General features: G+C 50.4%; 1 protein-coding gene and 1 non-coding gene across 2 annotated transcripts in view; both read right to left on the minus strand.

The window, feature by feature from the left end:
- Window positions 1-3,696: 3,696 nt before the first annotated feature.
- On the minus strand, window positions 3,697-3,860 carry LOC126021735 (U1 spliceosomal RNA). The gene has a single exon (XR_007500216.1). It is a non-coding gene; the product is annotated as a U1 spliceosomal RNA (small nuclear RNA).
- A 3,316-nt stretch (window positions 3,861-7,176) lies between these two features.
- IQGAP3 (IQ motif containing GTPase activating protein 3) overlaps window positions 7,177-17,490 on the minus strand; it is a 41,744-nt gene continuing 31,430 nt past the window's right edge. The window contains exons 27-38 of the mRNA XM_049782194.1: window positions 16,980-17,120; window positions 13,261-13,345; window positions 12,800-13,032; window positions 12,419-12,551; window positions 12,222-12,324; window positions 11,494-11,620; window positions 9,792-9,879; window positions 9,042-9,254; window positions 8,561-8,727; window positions 8,285-8,386; window positions 7,759-7,867; window positions 7,177-7,385 (exon numbers count right to left, since the gene is read on the minus strand). Of these exons, the coding sequence (XP_049638151.1) occupies window positions 7,272-7,385; window positions 7,759-7,867; window positions 8,285-8,386; window positions 8,561-8,727; window positions 9,042-9,254; window positions 9,792-9,879; window positions 11,494-11,620; window positions 12,222-12,324; window positions 12,419-12,551; window positions 12,800-13,032; window positions 13,261-13,345; window positions 16,980-17,120 (1,615 nt within the window). The 3' untranslated portion in view covers window positions 7,177-7,271. The remainder of the gene's footprint in view (window positions 7,386-7,758; window positions 7,868-8,284; window positions 8,387-8,560; window positions 8,728-9,041; window positions 9,255-9,791; window positions 9,880-11,493; window positions 11,621-12,221; window positions 12,325-12,418; window positions 12,552-12,799; window positions 13,033-13,260; window positions 13,346-16,979; window positions 17,121-17,490) is intronic.

Raw genomic sequence — 17,490 nt, forward strand, 5'->3', positions numbered from 1 at the left:
TCAGCCTTCTGGAGAGAAAAGTGACATATCACATTGTAGAAGTTGAAGGTGCTGCCACTGATGCTTTGATACATGTATCTGTTGCAAAATGGTTTACCAAGGTAGGGTTAGTTAACACCTTCATCACTGCACATAATTATCTTTATGTGTGTGGGTGAGAACTGATAAATCACTCTCTTAGCAACTTTCAAGTATGTGACACAGTACTTTTTTTTTTTTTTTGAGCCACACCCAGCAGTGCTGGAGCGATTTCTGAGCACAGAGCCCAAAGTAATCCTTGAGCGCCTCTGGGTATGACCCAAAAAAACAGGAAAAAAATATTGCTGCTGGCAGGCACAGGGAACCACATGGGATGCCGAGAATTGAACCCAGGTCCGTCCCGAGTCGGCTGCTTGCAAGGCAAAAGCCCTACCACTGTGCTATCTCTCTGGTATCCCAGTATCCTTAATTGTGGTCAGCACTCTGTGCCTTAGATGTCTAGGATGTCTTCATCTTTTTTTTTTTTTTTTTTTTGGTTTTTGGGTCACACCCGGCAGTGCTCAGGGGTTACTCCTGGCTCTATGCTCAGAAATCCCTCCTGGCAGGCTAGGGGAACCATATGGGATGCCAGGATTCCAACCATTGACCTTCCGCATGCAAGGCAAACGCCTGACCTCCATGCTTTCTTTCCGGCCCTGGATGTCTTCATCTTATAACTGAAAATTTGTACCCTCTGACATGCCTCTGTTTCCCCAGAGGGCGTATAAAATCGTGCATTTACCAGAAGGTCTTGCTAATAGAGGTAAGTCAGATTTGTTTTGGGCAGCAGGAGGAGAAGACAGCCACACTCAATGGTGTTCAGGAAATCATTAAGTATCATGGATTAAACCCGAGACTCCTGCATGAAAAGCAAGCATACTAGCCTAAGCCCTTTGGCTACCTCCCTATGCCTTTGAATTTTGTTGTTGTTTTCTGTTTGTTTGGAGGCCACACCAGCAATGCTCAGGAGTTACTCCCAGTTCTGCACACTGGAATTACTCCTGGTGAGCTCGGGGTACCATATGGGATATTGGGAATCAATCCAGGTAGGTCACATGCAAAGAAAATGTCCTATTTATTGTACTATGATTTTGACCCCTGAGTTAGTTTTTTCATGGGGGTATGTATGCTACACCTAGAGTGTTCAGGAACCATATGTCTTCATAGAGACCAAACCTGAGCAAGTGCTTCCCCACTGTACCCTCTGGCTCTGAGTCAGATTTCTTTTCTTTTCTTCTATATTTGGTTTAAGGGTCACACCCAGCAATACTTAGAGGCTACTCCCAGTTCTGTGCTTGAGGTCACTCCAAGTGGGGTCATAGGTATTACAGATGGAGAAATAAGACCCATATTTCTTTGGGTTTAATACATTCAACCTATGTCCAGCCCATTGAACTATCTCACCAGCTCCTGAGTCAGTGTTTAATTTAATTCAATATACTTATTTTTTATTTTGGAGGTCATACCCATCCCTAGTGATACACAGAGCTTATTTTTGGCTCTGTGCTCAGGGGTCGTTCCTGGCAGGGTTAGAGAAACTACATGGAGTGCTGGAGATCAAACCTGAATTGACTATATGCAAGGCAAGTGCACTAATCATTGAACTATCTCTTCCCAACTCAGCCTTTACACATTTTTTTTTTCCTATTTAGGAGTCAGAGTGATAGTGTAGCAAATCAAATGCTTGTCATGCACTTGGCAAATCTAGATTGATCCACGGTACCACACAGGAGTAATCTCTGAATTCAGAGCCTAGAGGAATTCCCAAGTTTATCTGGGTATGGCCCCAATTGTTTTCTATTCATAGGGCAGGAGTTTTTCCTTGCATGGTCAGGTTCTTCCTTGTTTCCTCAGCATTACAATCATTTATTTAGTTTTGGGTCACACCCGGTGGCGCTCAGGGCTTACTCCTGGCCCTTTGCTCAGAAATCGCTCCTGTCAGGCTCAGGGGATCATATGGGATGCCGGGGATTGAACCACCATCTGTCCGGGGTCGGCTGCATGCAAGGCAAACCCTACCACTGTGCTATCTCTCCGACCCCACAATTATTAATTTTTTAACTTATTTATTGTTATGGGGTCACCACCAGTGGAAGTGATGTGGTGTGGCATGCAGTGCTAAGACTGAACCATAAGTTTTCCCTGGGAAATCGAATGTTCACTGAGCCTGGACCCTGCACCTGACCCAGCTTTAACGGAATCTGCCAGCTCCCTGCATAGCCTCATCCTGTTCAGCACTTTCATCTGGAACAAGAAAAGACAGACTTGTCAAGAGGATGGCATCTCAATGTAAGAAGACTTCAACATATTAGATAAAAATAATGAAAATGTTCAGCTTCACTCTCCCAATTATCTATTGCTATGTGACAAACCTGTCACACGGGTTAAAACCTAGTGACTGAAAACATCATCGTTATGACTGCTATTGTGGTGATGGCGGCTCTCGGCTTGTCTGAGCTCAGCAAGGCGGTTGTCTCAGAGGTGGCAGACAGAGGCCGAATCCCACATATGGCCCTGACAGCTCTTGAGTAGTCAGGCCTCAGCTGGAAGTCTGGTAGGATGGCACTTGACTTCTCTATATGAATCTGCCAGAGAGTAGCTTCCAGGATCATTCCTGGTAAAGTTTGGGTGACCATATGGGGTGCCAAAAATTGAACCTGGGTTGACTTTGGGCAAGACAAGGTGCCCTACATGCTATACTATCATGTAGATTCAAATATAAAACATAGGGGCCGGAGCAATAGTGCAGTGGTAGGGCATTTGCCTTGCATGCAGCTGACTCAGGACAGACCTGAGTTTGATCCCGAGTGTCCCATATGGTCACCTGAGCCAGGAGTGATTTCTGAGCACATAGCCAGGAATAACCCTTAAGCATCACATCACAGGATGTAGCCCCTAAAACAAAACCAAAAAAAAAAAAATTTAAAGAATAAAAATATAAAACATAGGGCCCGGAGAGATAGCACAGCGGCGTTTGCGTTGCAAGCAGCCGATCCAGGACCAAAGGTGGTTGGTTCGAATCATTGTGTCCCATATGGTCCCCCGTGCCTACCAGGAGCTATTTCTGAGCAGACAGCCAGGAGTGACCCCTGAGCATTGCCGGGTGTGGCCCAAAAACCAATATATATATATATATATATATATATATATATATATATATATATATATATATATATATATATATATATATATATATATATAAAACTTAAAGTCCACATGTTGGGTGAGGCCTCCCCAGGCACCAGGCCTCTAGCTCCTTCTGGAGAAGAAGCAGGGTAATGGCGGAGAAATAATCCACAAGTAGTCAGTTTAAGTTTCATTGGAGCCAGCTTGCTTTATTCTCTCCCATGAGTTTTTCTGCTATCTGCTTTCTTTGCAGAGCAGCTTCCCTTTTGCCTTTCCCCTTTAATAATATTTATTCCAACCAACCTGCCCCATGCCAGGTGTGGGCAGGTCTGATCATCCAAGTGGGATTAACATCTCAAAAGAAGAAGTTAGGGCAACAGGAAGTTGGGGGAAGGATTACTTTTTTCTTTTTCTTTTTTTCACTTGGCTACTCCTGGCTCTGTGCTCACGGTTCACTCCTGGTAGTGTCCAAGGGATTCTATGTGGTGCAAGGGATGGAGCTCAAGTTGGCTCAACTTTCTTTCCTTTTTTTTTTTTTTTTTTTTTTTTTTACAGGGGAGAGCGCGCACACAGTCCCCCACTACCATAAATTATGCGGTCGAGTTTCCCACATTTGGGGAAATCACAGGGGTCAACTTGCCCAGAGTGCAATGGGCCAGCCTCACCCTCGGGAAACCACCTTCTTGATCATGGAATCACCACTGCCAGGTAAGTATTGGCTCAACTTTTGGTTGGGCATGTGCAAAGCAAACACCTCTATCTCTGCACCCTAGTTCCACACCTCACTTCTCAAAGTAATTTCAGAAGCCACCTCACCTCACTTTCCTTCAAGGGAAGAAAATCTAGTTGACTCCTTTGGTCAGGGCTGGGATGTGTGCCAGTGCCATAAAAAGTACCTGAGGGATGGGGTATTTGGGTTTGGCCATCTTAGAAAACACAACCTATTCCTCTCATTACCAAAGAAACCCACACTCTGGACAAAAATAGTATGGGTAAGGCACTTGCCTTGCATGGGGTCAATCTGGGTTCAAATCCTAGCACCAGAAAGTGTCCGCTGAGTCCTCTAGGAGTGAGTGATTCCTGAGCACAGTGCCCAGAATAAGAAAGGGAGAGAAAGAAGGAAAGAAACAAAGAATGAATGAAAGAACAAGAATGGACGAGGGAGGGAGGCAGGTAGGAAGACTTGCATTTTTCAATGAATTTGACTCAGTTAAAAGTGGAAAGCCACGCCCATGTATGAGCCAGACAGAATTGAGCTGAAATGCATTGGTTCCCCCCCCCCAATAATTTAATCCAAGAATCTGTACCAGACAGAGGCCGTCTCTGTGTGCAAGTGGCTCAGCACACGACACATGTGATACATGTTAGCAGAGAGCAGTGCTCCAAATCTTTGCACAGATTCAGTTGATGGCAGTTTCACCATCTATTGTGGTGCCACCTGGAAGGCAAGATACCACAGCAGGAAGATATCAGACTCCCCCGTGGGGCCTGTACCCAGAAGCAGCCACTAGGGGGTGGGGTGCTGTAGAGTAGAAGAAGGTTGGAGATGTGTTTGGCTCTGCCGCCCCTGGCCTAGCACCTCAAAGCCAAGCATGAACCTTCTCCCACCTCACCAGCCTTTTCTGCAGGGCATGACAAAAAAACCTCCAATGGCTGGAGCAAAGCACATGGGAACTATGGGCTATGGGTTTGACCTTTTCACTATGTGGTACACCCCTTCCATATCTCCAAGAGCAATCCCTAAGCACTTCCTTTCCCGGTTGTGTTTTTTTGAGGCACACCCAGTGATATTCAGGGATCACTTCTGGTGATGCTTGGGGTACCAGAGATTGAACCAGCGATGGCTAAGTGTAAGTCGAGTGTGTTATCTTCTGTACTAACTCTCTGGCCCCAGTGAAACTGATACTTTCCAGAGTGCTGCCAAGCTGCTGACTAATTCAGCTGGCTCCCCTTCCCTTCACCAAGGCCCTCAGGATTTGAATTCCCCAGGCCAGAGAGCTTGTACAGCAGGTAGGCACATGCTTGCAGCTACCCTTTGTTCTAGGGCAGCGCCTTGGAAACCGAGTTGGAGGTGGTGGACAAGTGTGAGGACAGTGATGGGCTGGCCCCACTGTCACCTGAGTGAGGTGGCTTTGAAGTCTGCTGGGCTGTTAAGAGGGAGGGTGTGAGGGAGAACGTGAGAACAGGTCACCCAAGTGACAGATGATACAAACAGCAGGAAGGTAGGCTGAGGGGAAAACCTGGGGATCCAGGCTGGTGTGTGGGATCCCCTTCTCAGACATCTACCCGTTCCTGAAAGTGGGGTTCAAGGGTTTTTCTCATGGAAAGGGGAACTGTTTGTCTTTTGGGGGGGGCACAGCTTGTGGTGGGGGATCCTAGGTAGTATCAGGTCTCAAACCCAGGTCTCTTTTTTTTTGAGCCATACCCCAGTGGCGACACTGGGTTACTCCTGGCTCTGCACTCAGAAATCGCTCCTGGCAGGCTCAGGGGACCATGACAGGAATAGAACCCAGTCTGTTCTAGGTCGGCAGCGTGCAAGGAAAATGCCCTACCACTATGCTATCTCTCAGCCCCAAACCCAGGCCTCTTAATTCAAAGCAGGCTTGGCCCCTTTTACTGTCTCCAGCTCCTGGAAAGGGGATTTTGATCAGATTGTAGCATCGCCAAGGCTTGGGAAAAGAATCTGAAAAGTGGGCAAAGCCTGGCACCAGCTTCTGTGCCTGTGGTTAGTGAGTAGAGGTACATCAGAACAGAAACCAGGGCCGGGGCACTTGCCTTGCACAAGGTGACCCAGGTTTGAAATCCTTGCCAGGAATGGACCCGGTGCATCACAAGGTGTGACTTCAGTTGCTCCCCCCACACACCAGGAAACAAAGCTTTTCCCTCCTCCCTGGGCCTGGACATGTTCACACCTGGTCCCTCAGCATTGAGTAGGTATCAGGTTGGGGTGACTGTAGGAGGGACTCCCCAACTCCCTCAGGGAAGGTCCCGCCCAGGGGGGAAATGACAAAAGGCGTGAGTTGTTTTTATTTTTGTTTTATTTTTGGTTTTGGGTCACATCTGGCAGCGCTCAGGGGTTCCTCCTGGCTCTACGCTCAGAAATCGCTCCTGGCAGGCTCGGGGGACCATATGGGATGCCAGGATTCAAACCACCATCCTTCTGCATGCAAGGCAAACGCCTTACCTCATGCTATTTCTCCAGCCCCGACAGCTGCTTTTTATTAAAATAAGATGCAAGGACCAACAGGACAAGGAGTGGAGTGGATTTGGGGACAAGAGAGAAAGGAGTCAATGATGAGACTGCAGATCTGTCAGTAGTGCCCAGCTGACCTGAAACCCAGACCCGCATACAGGTGGGCCAAACTACTCCAGAGTCATGACCCTCACCACTTCCCCATGCCCTGAATATGACAGAAATGCCTCAAGAGTTACCTCTCGGGCACAAGTCTGGGGAATAAGAGCAAAGGGGAACAAGGGAAACAGGGACAGTACACAGAAGGGTGACTCCTCTCCTCACCCATCTTTCTTGGGACTTTTCTGTACACAGTACCCAAGATAGATGTGAACTCTGGTCTGGGAGGGCAGGCGGCTTGCTGTGAGCTCCGAGGGAAGGGATTTGATTCCCAGCTAAGAATATACAGTGACCCTCAGTGCAGGGTGGGAGAGGAAATAAATACTCCGGTGCCACAGAGACAATAGAACACAAGAAAGGGAGCAGGCTAAAAAGAGATGTTTGTCTCGCTCGGTGGAGGATGGGCCATAATATGGGGAGGAGTGAAGGAATCCACCAGGCCTTAGGGTCTCTGCAGGTGAATCAGGGGGTGATCTGGCTGCAGGGAGGGGTGGGTGGGGGAGTATCAGCGTGCGTAGCAGGTCAGATACCAACAAAGACAATAGCCTTTCCGGGCCTAAACATAGACCTGGGTTCAAGGACTCAAAAGGCACAGAGCCAGATGGGATGAGGTTCCCATCAGCCTATGAGACCATCCGACCTGTGGTTAGAGCAGACCTGGAAAGCCTTGCTCGGGAAGCTCTGGGCATCTGCGGGAAGCAGGTGTGAGCCAGAGCGAGGACACACACGTGTCCAGCCAGGAGAAAGCGAGAGTGCCAGCAGGTCCCAGCCATCATCATTTGCACAGGAACTTCTTGTTGAGGAGGAAGATGAGAAGGTTGACGTTGACCTTGGCTTTATTGAAGAGCTTCATGATGGCCACACCCTCGTATTGGAGTTGGAGCAGGTCCTGGGGCAGAGGACAGGTGTGAGTATACTCACCAGGTAGAGCCTCTCACAGGCAGTACTTAACCCAAGGACCTGCCATGCCTGGGACACTCAAGCAGGCCCTGAAACTGGCAGGACAGGGGCACAGCAACAAACAACCCCCAGCTGTAGAGGCAAAGCTGGGGTCACCCTCACCGCCACCCAAACACAGCCTCTGACTGAAGCCCTTGGTTTGAAGCCAGGACAGGTTTCCTTCCAGGCGGAAGAGCCCTGACAAAATTCCAGTTCAGTGTAGGCTGCAGCAGGTGGGATAGTGCAAGGGCCCAGAAGCCCTACTTTTCCCTAGGAGATGCCACCCAATGCCCAGGTAGGCAGGGCCTGGTGGCAGCCCTCACCTGGTATTGAAGTTGAAACCGCTCCATGTCCACACCCAGAAATTTGGCATTGACTTCAAACTTTCCCGCCTCGTCTCCGGGGGTTATGTCAAAGATGACATTTTTGAAGCTGTAGAAAAGTGGGTTTAAGGGGGCCGGAGAGATATCATGGAGGTAAGGCGTTTGCCTTGCATGCAGAAGGAAGGTGGTTCGAATCCTGGCATCCCATATGGTCCCCCGAGCCTGCCAGGGGCGATTTCTGAGCATAGAGCCAGGAGTAGCCCCTGAGTGCTGCCGGGTGTGACCCAACCCCCAACACACAAAAAAGAAAAGTGGATTTAAAAGGGACCCCCAGGTTCCTTGACCCAGGCAGCCTGGCACTGCCTCTTCCACTCAGGGGATCCCAGTGCTCCATCAACTCAGCTCCCAGGGAGGCTGGCACTTCCCTAAGTCTCAGCCTTGCCCTTCTCTTCCTGCCCCCATGATGCCCACCAAGACCCTCTCGGGAGGATTCAGGAGGTCAAACTGTATCCCCAGGGCCACATACTGTGACAGGGGAAGATCCTCGATTTCCACCAGCACCCCCTTGTCCAGGAGTTGGGCTGCAGTGTAGCGGAGCGATGGATGCTTCTTCCCTCTGCCGGCACCCCTGGCGGGAGAAAGACTGGTAGGACCAACCTTCTATACCTACCACGCCAGCTTCTGCAAGGGGTGTGAGGGTCTGCAGAGCACCTGGGCCCTGTGACTTAAAACACTGAGGACTGGGCTGTGCTGGGCAGGGCAGGTGGTGTCTGGGAGAAGGCAGGGCAGGAGCAGCACCTACTTGGAGCTGGGGGCCAGGTGGTCCAGGCAGGCCCGAGTGTATTGGGCATAGTAGTCACCCTGTTCCTCATAGAAGGTGGCCTTGGCATTCAGGCCCTGGACTGTGGCCTGAAGCTTCACCAGCTCTGCCCTACGCTGCTGCCGATGCCGCCGCTGCTGGCAGATGTCCTGGGGTGGCCAGGGAGTGCATTAGTCCTTGGTCAGTCCCAGTGGGTTTGGGCCTGGGAGATGCCTGTCCTCAAGGAACTAATACTCTACACATGTATGCAGACACACACACACATAGACATAGCAGACATAGTCACGTGCACACACAGAGCAAATAGTCACATAAATACAGTTACAAACACACATACATGGACAGATATAGCAGACACAGATACATGGACATCACAGATGTACATACAAAGATACATCAAAGATGCATACAGACACATGCACACATATGCACCACACAGGGGCACAGCTCTCGCAGTAGTCACCTTGGCCAGCTCGTCCACCAGGCTCTGGTAGCCGTCACAGGCACTGACCAGCCCCAGGCCCTCGAGTCGACGCAGGTTGCGCAGGACACGCCTCTGCTTCTCCACCAGTGGCAGGAGGGTCTCAGCAGATAGCAAGTGCCGCCGCCGCAGGAGTGTTGGGGTCTGGGCCTCGCAGGCCTGCCGTCGACACATCAGCCTCTGGTGGGCAGCTTCCTGCGAGGAGAGATGAGGTCAGCCAGAATCCTTTATTCTGCCCCCAAGTCAGGCCAGACCCAGAGCAAAGGAGAGGGGCAATCTCAGGGGAGTGCATCCAGAGCCTTTGGTGCTGGTTCATCCAGAACATTCTGGAGACTTTCAGAAACTGCCTTAGGGATGGTGCAGGCAAGGGAGCTTCCAGAACTGCAATATGCACCTGGGAAATTCCTAGCTCTCCCTGGAGCCAGAGCCCACTTCTGTGCCACCTTTTCCTCCCCCAGGCCTTTAAGCACTCCACCTGGATTCTCCTCTGGGCCCCTTTGCCCTGGAGCCATGGTGTAGACAGCCCTTGTGGAGCAGGGGGAGGCTGTCAGGGCTCTGTGGCCTAGCCTCAGGGGTAAAGCTGTGCTGAGGTTTCTGATCAAAGACAGGCCCAGTCTTCCAGAGCAACCAGGGGCCCAGCTGAAGTGGACTCTAGGTTGGCTCTGGAAGCAGCAGCAGTGGCAGCATTGGGGAGGGGAGGATTGGACTCTGTGGACTGGCTTGCCCATTCACCTGCTCTCTGGAAGTCGGGATGGACAGGAGCTCCTGGATAGAGTCCCCGGGGTGAAACTGCAAGATGTCAACCAGCATCTGCTTAGTGCTGCAGAAAAGTGAGAAGGGAGGTGAAGGCTGGGGAGGGGTCCTCTGAGGAACCCATCTACACCATAGCCACCAGGGTGCTTGGGAGGGGTAGTCAGCAGTGGGAAATGGGAGATGAGGGAGCAGCAGGGAGGGGGGAGAGGCTACAAACAGTTACGGATGTGGAGGGAGACCTGGAACTCAGACTAGGCTGTGGAACGACCAAGTCTAGACTTGAAGTTGATACTTCTGTCCTCACTTCAGCCTCCAAGGCCTCCCAGACCCTCTGAGTGTTTCCACCGCTAGGCTTATGCTAGCTCCTCGGCTGTCTGTCCCTTCTTCCGAGCTTTCCACACACCCACCCCTGCTTCTGCCCCGTGGCCAGCTATCTCCCTGTCCAGTAAGGTCCTTCCATGCAGGACGAAGCTCATCTTCAGCTCACTAGCTCACTTCAGGAACACTGAGTGCCATCCTGATCCTCCCCAGTGCTGCAGAGCTCACACCCTTGTTCTGTCAGCAAGCTCAGAACCAAAGTCCAAGCCCATCAATGGCTGCCATGCCACTCAGGGCTGCTTTCTTCAACCCTTTTCTTCCCCCACAGAAAAGCAAAAACTCAAGTTAGTTAGTTAGTTAATTAACTAACTATTAATTAATTAGGCCATACTTGGTAGTGCTCAGGACTTACTCCTGGCTCTTTATGCAGGTATCACTTCTGGGATTCTCAGGAGACCATTTGGAGTGCCAGGGATTGAACCTGGGTCAGTTGCGTGCAAGGCTAATGTCCTATCTGCTGTTCTAGCACTTTTGTCCTCTCTTATAATTTTAATGAGATTTAATAAAAAAAAATGCAAATATATCTGCAGGGCTGGATAGACAGTACAGGAGGGAATAAGGCACTTAGAATGTATGTGGTTGACCCTAATTCAATCCCCAAAATTCCATATGGTCCCTCAAACTCTGCTAGGAGTGATTCCTGAGCAGAGCCAGGAGTAAGCCCTGAGCACTGCTGGGTATGGCACTAAAACAAAAAGCAAAACAAAACCCCCAAACATTTGGAGGTCCAATGAGAGAAATCAAATGGGAAACCATGTTTTGTATATGTGAAACCCCAAATTCATTGTGGTCCAACATGGCACCCTTAGGGGTCAGCCTAAGTCCTGCATAAAAAATCATGGCAGGGTGGAAGGATATTTGAGGGCTTTGCTCACATGTGCATGCAGGAGATCCAATTTTATTCCCTGAATAAGCCCTGATAGGGATAAGCCCTGAGCACAGAGTAAGGAGTAGTTCTGAGCACTGTGAGGTATGACTCCCAAACCAAACCAGAGCAATTAGTGGTCCCTGGTGCCATTGGGCACGTTCTCTGGCCCAAGCATTAAAGTGCTGACCTGGTTAGCCAAGAGTGGCTCCTGAGCCTTGCTGATTACCCTGACAAAGAAAAGCATTCAGCAAAAGCATTGCTTTTTTCAGACAGCAATGAAAACATCTACCTCTGCAGGGACTCCAACCACCCTGTGCATCAGCCATGCAGCAAAGACAGAGGCTGTGATGGGGAGCTTAGGAAGGGGAGATGCAGAGACAACAGCAGATCTTCACCCTTGAGAAGGCTCAGGGCACTGGCGAGCACTTTACCCACCTCAGCAACAGTCCCTGTGTTGTGGTCTTCTCAGCATCTAGCTCTAGAGCTTCAAATTTGCTGGTCAGAGTCAGGGATACTTCCAGCCTGTTCAGGTCCACATTCCCATCTGCGGGTATGTTGTCCCCTGGAGCAGGGAGGCGATGAGAGGAGGCAGGTGTGGAGACACATTCAGAATGATACACACATACACACAGAGGACATGCACAGACACACACAGGTAGGGCCCCAGGAAAGATGTGTCTCGAGGTGACCCTCCCTAGGAGGCTAGTTACGGCCCCAAAGTATCACCCTAAATACCCACTGAGTGTCTGTGACCAACAATCTCATCCTCTTGACACTGGGGATGTTCCCTCTGACACTTGATCATGGGTGCAAAGAGCAGGGTTTCTAACAGAGCCTCGGCCTGGCTCCCCTTCCTCTGGCCCTTCCGCTCTGCCCTTGGCCCCTGGAGGGAAGCTCCCTCTCCAAGCCCACAACTCCTCACGTATATTCTCACACTCAACCTTGCCTCACCAGATACGTGTGACCTCCAACAGCCCCTTTACCCTCTGCAACTCTAGCACAGCAATGCTTCCACGGGCCTGCGAATCTTTGTTCATTTCATTTCCCCATCTGCCAGGCCCAGTGTCTTCCCAAAGCCAGAATGAGAGAGGGCAGAGGTGCCCTGGCCTGGCTGTGTCCACCATCCCTCCTTCTATGTGCTGCTCTTGGGGCTCTTAAGATACCAATGAGGTCAGCGATGGTGGGCGGCTCCCCAAGATCCTCCAGGAGCTCGTGGAGTGGGTCGCGGTGGTCTGGGGCGATATCGTCCTGATGTTCCAGCAGTAGCTATGAGGAGAGAGTAAGCACACAAGGCTGGACCTTCCTGCCAGGGCTGCTGCAGCTTTCCACAGAGCCCTGGGGTCCTGGCATGGCTTCTCACCCCGTGTGTGTGGACCAGCTCCCCTACTGTGATGTACACCAGAGGCTTGGCCACGGCCACTGTGTCTGAGTACTCGTCCATGGCAAAGCGCTCTTCAGGCTCAAGCACCTGGCAGGCTTGGTGGATGAACCTCCTATAGACAGAGGAAGATGGGTGAGAGAGGGATGTGCAGGGACCCTCAACACTCTGTTCCCCTTGGTTCTTCCTCGGCAGCGCCAGTGGCTGCTCACCGCCTCTGGGGGTCAGTGCCAACCCCCCACCCTCCACCCACTGTCTGCACCCCTGCCTCCATGCCCCCTTTTCCTTGTGGACTCCAGAGGGGATGAGGCACAGGAAAAGGAGGAAAGGGGTGGGGGAGGAAGAGGAGATCAGCTCCAAGACCTGAACTTGAGGTGAGTCTCCTCCAAATAGTCATTCAGGACACGCAGGTGTCGGTTTGCCCCTGAGAAGGCCTTGCCCGCCGCCGCGTGCTGCAGGAGCTGGGCCACAGCGCCCAGAGCGTGGCGCTGGGGGGCGGCCAGGGCTCCGCCCGCACTCATGGCCACAATGTCGAAGGCATCCGGGGCCACCACGGCGGGGTTCAGGAACCGGTAGTACAGGAGGTTCCCCACCACCTGAGGATAGAGGAGATATTCTAGACATGGGGTCTGGCCCTAGTGATCGAAGGGGCAGGTACATACTTTATTCCAGGTCACACGGCAAACAAGTGAAGCTCCCACCTGCCCTCCTGGATGGAGGGGCATTCCCTTAGGTGTTGGGAGTTTGGGGACAACCACTCTTTCCCCCAGTTTGTGGGTTCTCAGACAGTAGCAGCAAGGTCCGGGAAGTGAGTCGCTACTTGCCTTGTAGATCTCGTCCTCTGTGGCGTTGGGGAACTTCTCAGCCAAAGCATTTTGCAGAACCTTGGCCACATAACGCATCCCGTACCTAGGGACAAGGCACAGGGTGCCAGTCTGCCTCTAGCCTGGCTCTGGACCTTCCTGCCAAGGTTGCTGCAGTTTTCCACAGAGCCCGCACTATCGCCCACAAGGCCACCTGCGGCCTCCAATCCTGGGAAATCCCCGAAGGTCCCCATGTCTGTTTTTCCTTCCTCCTAAAGGTACCTGTAGACCAGTGGTCCTCAAACTACAGCCCGAGGGCCACAGATTGTATTTGTTCCCATTTTGTTTCTTCACTTCAAAATAAGATATGTGCAGTGTGCATAGGAATTTGTTCATAGTTTTTGTTTTGACTATAGTCCAACCCTCCAATGGTCTGAGGGACAGTAAACTGGTCCCCTGTTTAAAAAAAGTTTGAGGACCGGGGCCAGAGAGATAGCACAGCAGTGTTTGCCTTGCAAGCAGCCGACCCAGGATCTAAGATGGTTGGTTCGAATCCCGGTGTCCCATATGGTCCCCCGTGCCTGCCAGGAGCTATTTCTGAGCAGATAGCCTGGAATAACCCCTGAGCACCGCCAGGTGTGGCCCAAAAACAAAAAAAAAAACAAAAAAAATAAAGTTTGAGGACCACTGTTATAGACCATACCTTAACTGATTTTCATCCCAAACACCCAGCCCAGGAGGTCAACCTTGCCCAGCATCACAGAGTACCTGTGAGGGCTGAGAAGGAGTCAGGACCTAGAAGCTGATGCCACCACTAACCCAGGGGCATTCATTCCCCAGATGACAATATCCCTTAAGAGGCAGTGCCTGATCTGAAGAGTGATACTTCTTTGAATTCTTTTTGATTGTTTGTTTTTGCTCTGGGGCCACACCAAAAACATTCAGGGGTTACTCCTGGCTCAGAAAACACTCCTGACAGGCTTGGGGACCATTGAGATAACTGGGATCAAACCCAGGTTGCTTCATGAAAAGCAAATGTCCTGCCTGTTGTGCTATCACTCCAGTCCTAAATGTTTTTCTTTTTTCTTTTTTTTTTTAGTTTTTGGGTCACACCCGGCGGTGCTCAGGGGTTACTCCTGGCTGTCTGCTCAGAAATAGCTCCTGGCGGGAGGGGATAAAAAAAAAAAAAACAAAAAAGGGGCCGGGCGGTGGCGCTGGAGGTAAGGTGCCTGCCTTACCTGCGCTAGCCTAGGAGACGGACCGCGGTTCGATCCCCCGGCGTCCCATATGGTCCCCCAAGCCAGGAGCGACTTCTGAGCGCATAGCCAGGAGTAACCCCTGAGCGTTACCGGGTGTGGCCCAAAAACCAAAAAAAAAAAAAAAAAAAAAGAAATAGCTCCTGGCAGGCACGGGGGACCATATAGGACACCGGGATTTGAACCAACCACCTTTGGTCCTGGATCGCTGCTTGCAAGGCAAACGCTGCTGTGCTATCTCTCCGGGCCCTAAATGTTTTTCTTGAAAGAAACTTTCTTTTTTTTTTTTTTGTGGTTTTTGGGTCACACCCAGCAGTGCTCAGGGGTTATTTCTGGCTCCAGGCTCAGAAATTGCTCCTGGCAGGCACAGGGGACCATATGGGGCGCCAGGATTTGAACTGATGACCTCCTGCATGAAAGGCAAACGCCTTACCTCCATGCTATCTCTCCGGCCCCGAAAGAAACTTTCTTTTGTGTGTGTGTGTGTGGGGAAGTCATACCTGGCAATGCTCAGGAGTTACTCCTGGATCTGTGCTCAAGGGTCATTCCTGGTGGTGCTTGAGGGGGCCATATGGAATGCAGGGAATTGAACCCCAGTTTGCCACATGCAAGGCAAATGCCCTACTTGATGTTCTATTGCTCCAGCCTCATTCTTTAAATTATTGGTTCTCTGGGCTATGCAGTGAGGAAATGAGAACATTCATAGCCCACTGAGGTGTCTGTCCTCTGCTGGACTTTGTGATGATCATATATATATATATATATATTGTGGAAATGCCACCTACAAACTTAGTTACTTAAAATCCTAACCCTGTTCTGCAGTTGTAGGCAGCAGTTTGCTCCATGGGTTCCCTTCCAGGATCTCTTTGCCTAGGAGAGTAAGTACCATCAAGGCTAGCTTGGTGACTCCTTGCTGTTCTTTCTTTTTCATTTTTATTTTCCTTTGGGCCACACCCAGCTGTGCTCAGAAACTGCTCCTGGCTTGGAGGTATCAGGAATTGAACTCAGGTCTGGCCTGGGTCGCCACATGCAAGGCAAACATCCTACCAGTGTGCTATCTCTCTTGGCTGTTCATTTTTTATTTTATTTTATTTTTTGCTTTTGCTTTTTTGGGTTACACCTGGCAGTGCTCAGGCATTACTCCTAGCTTTATACTCAGAAATCGCTCCTGGCAGGCTCGGGGGACCATATGGGATGCCAGGATTCGAACCACTGTCCTTCTGTATGCAAGGCAAATGCTCTACCTCCATGCTATCTTTCTGGCCCATCTTTTTTTTCTTCTTTAAGTTTTGGGTCACACTCAATAGTAGGACTGTGAGGTGCCAGAGATTGGACTGGATTCTAGTATCCACAGCTCATGTGCTCTGGTCCTTTGGGCTATCTCCCTGGCTTTTCTTCACTTGCCATTCAAAAAATACTCAGTAAATTTTAAGAAATAACTGAGGGGTGAGGGGGGGAGGTGGAGAGATAGCATGGAGGTAAAGCGTTTGCCTTGCATGCAGAAGGATGGTGGTTCGAATCCCAGCATCCCATATGGTTCCCTGAGCCTGCCAGGAGAGATTTCTGAGCCTGGAGCCAGGAGTGATCCCTGAGTGCTGCTGGATATGACGCAAAAAAAAAAGAAAAAGAAAAGAAATAACTGGGGGACAGCGATAGGTAGGATGCTTGCCTTGCACATGGATGACCTGGTGTTAGATCTCTAGCATCCCTTATGGTCTCCTGAGCACTTCTAGGAGTGATCCCTTAGTGCAGAGTCAGAAATAAGCCCTGAGCATTGCCAGGTGTGACCCAAAAAACCAAAACCGAAACTTAAAAAACATGCTTTACTGGTTTGAAGTATTTCTTTTCTTTTCTCTTTTTGGTTTTTTGGGTCACACCTGGCAGTACTCAGGGCTTATTCCTGGCTCTGTGCTCAGGGATTGTTCCTGATGGGGCTCAGATGTGATATAGGGAATTGAACCCGTGTGTTCAATTTCTACCTGCTGTACTAACTCAAGTCCTGTATTCCTTATTTCTGACCCAGGCACTGCAGGCATCATTTTCCTCTGTTCTCTCTGTGGGGCCTACATTTCTGTGATCCTTTGAGGCTTTTTGGCTAAAGTAGCATCTAGATCAGTGGACCTCAAACTTTTTAAACAGGGGGCCAGTTCACTGTCCCTCAGACCGTTGGAGGGCCAAACTATAGTCAAAACAAAAACTATGAACAAATTCCAATGTACACTGCGTATAACTTGTTTTGAAGTGAAGAAATGAAACAGGAACAAATACAATGTGGCCCGTGGGCAGTAGTTTGAGGACCACTGAAGATGGTCCACATAGGCCAGGACATTGTTCTCCAGCACAAACCTCCAGCAGTGCCTGTAAGTACATCCCACCTATTTCTCAGAAGCCCTCAGAACACCCTGTTTCCCTCCAGGCTGTTCTGTTGACACTGCGGTGGCCCATTCCCTTGAGACCCTGTCTGGGTGGGGCTGTTGCACTTACGGAATTTGGTCCACAGATGACAAGATGGCCACGAGGAACTTATCAGTCACGGTGAGGAGATTGCGAAGGGAGATGTCCAGCCGCCTCTGGACCTCAGGGTGGCACAAGGCCTGCTCTGGGGTGACATCATAGGGGAAGTGGCTGTGGATAGAGACAAAGTGAGGCCAGGGACATGGCATGTGCACCTGTCTCATGGGTGTAAACCCACAGCTTGATCTTGGGTGTGGCAAAAAGTTAATAAAACCCTAGAGAGATGACGTACTGGCTACAGCTGAGACCAATGAACCCCCTTCCCGAGACATCCCCACCAAACTCTTCATCTGTTGATAATGCTAACAGTCTCATACACATAGGCAGTGGGGAGGCCAGAGGGACAGAGAGGCCAAAGAGATTAGGTGAAAAGGGAAGCACTGCAAGAAGGGGAATGGATAGAGAGATGATGGGGAACTTGGGGTCTGGGGGGCAGCTGTTGAGGGAGCTTAGTAGCAAACTCTGCCTGTGGTTTTTTTTT

Source organism: Suncus etruscus, chromosome 10 (genome assembly GCF_024139225.1).
Source record: "Suncus etruscus isolate mSunEtr1 chromosome 10, mSunEtr1.pri.cur, whole genome shotgun sequence".
Lineage (NCBI taxonomy): Eukaryota > Metazoa > Chordata > Mammalia > Eulipotyphla > Soricidae > Suncus > Suncus etruscus.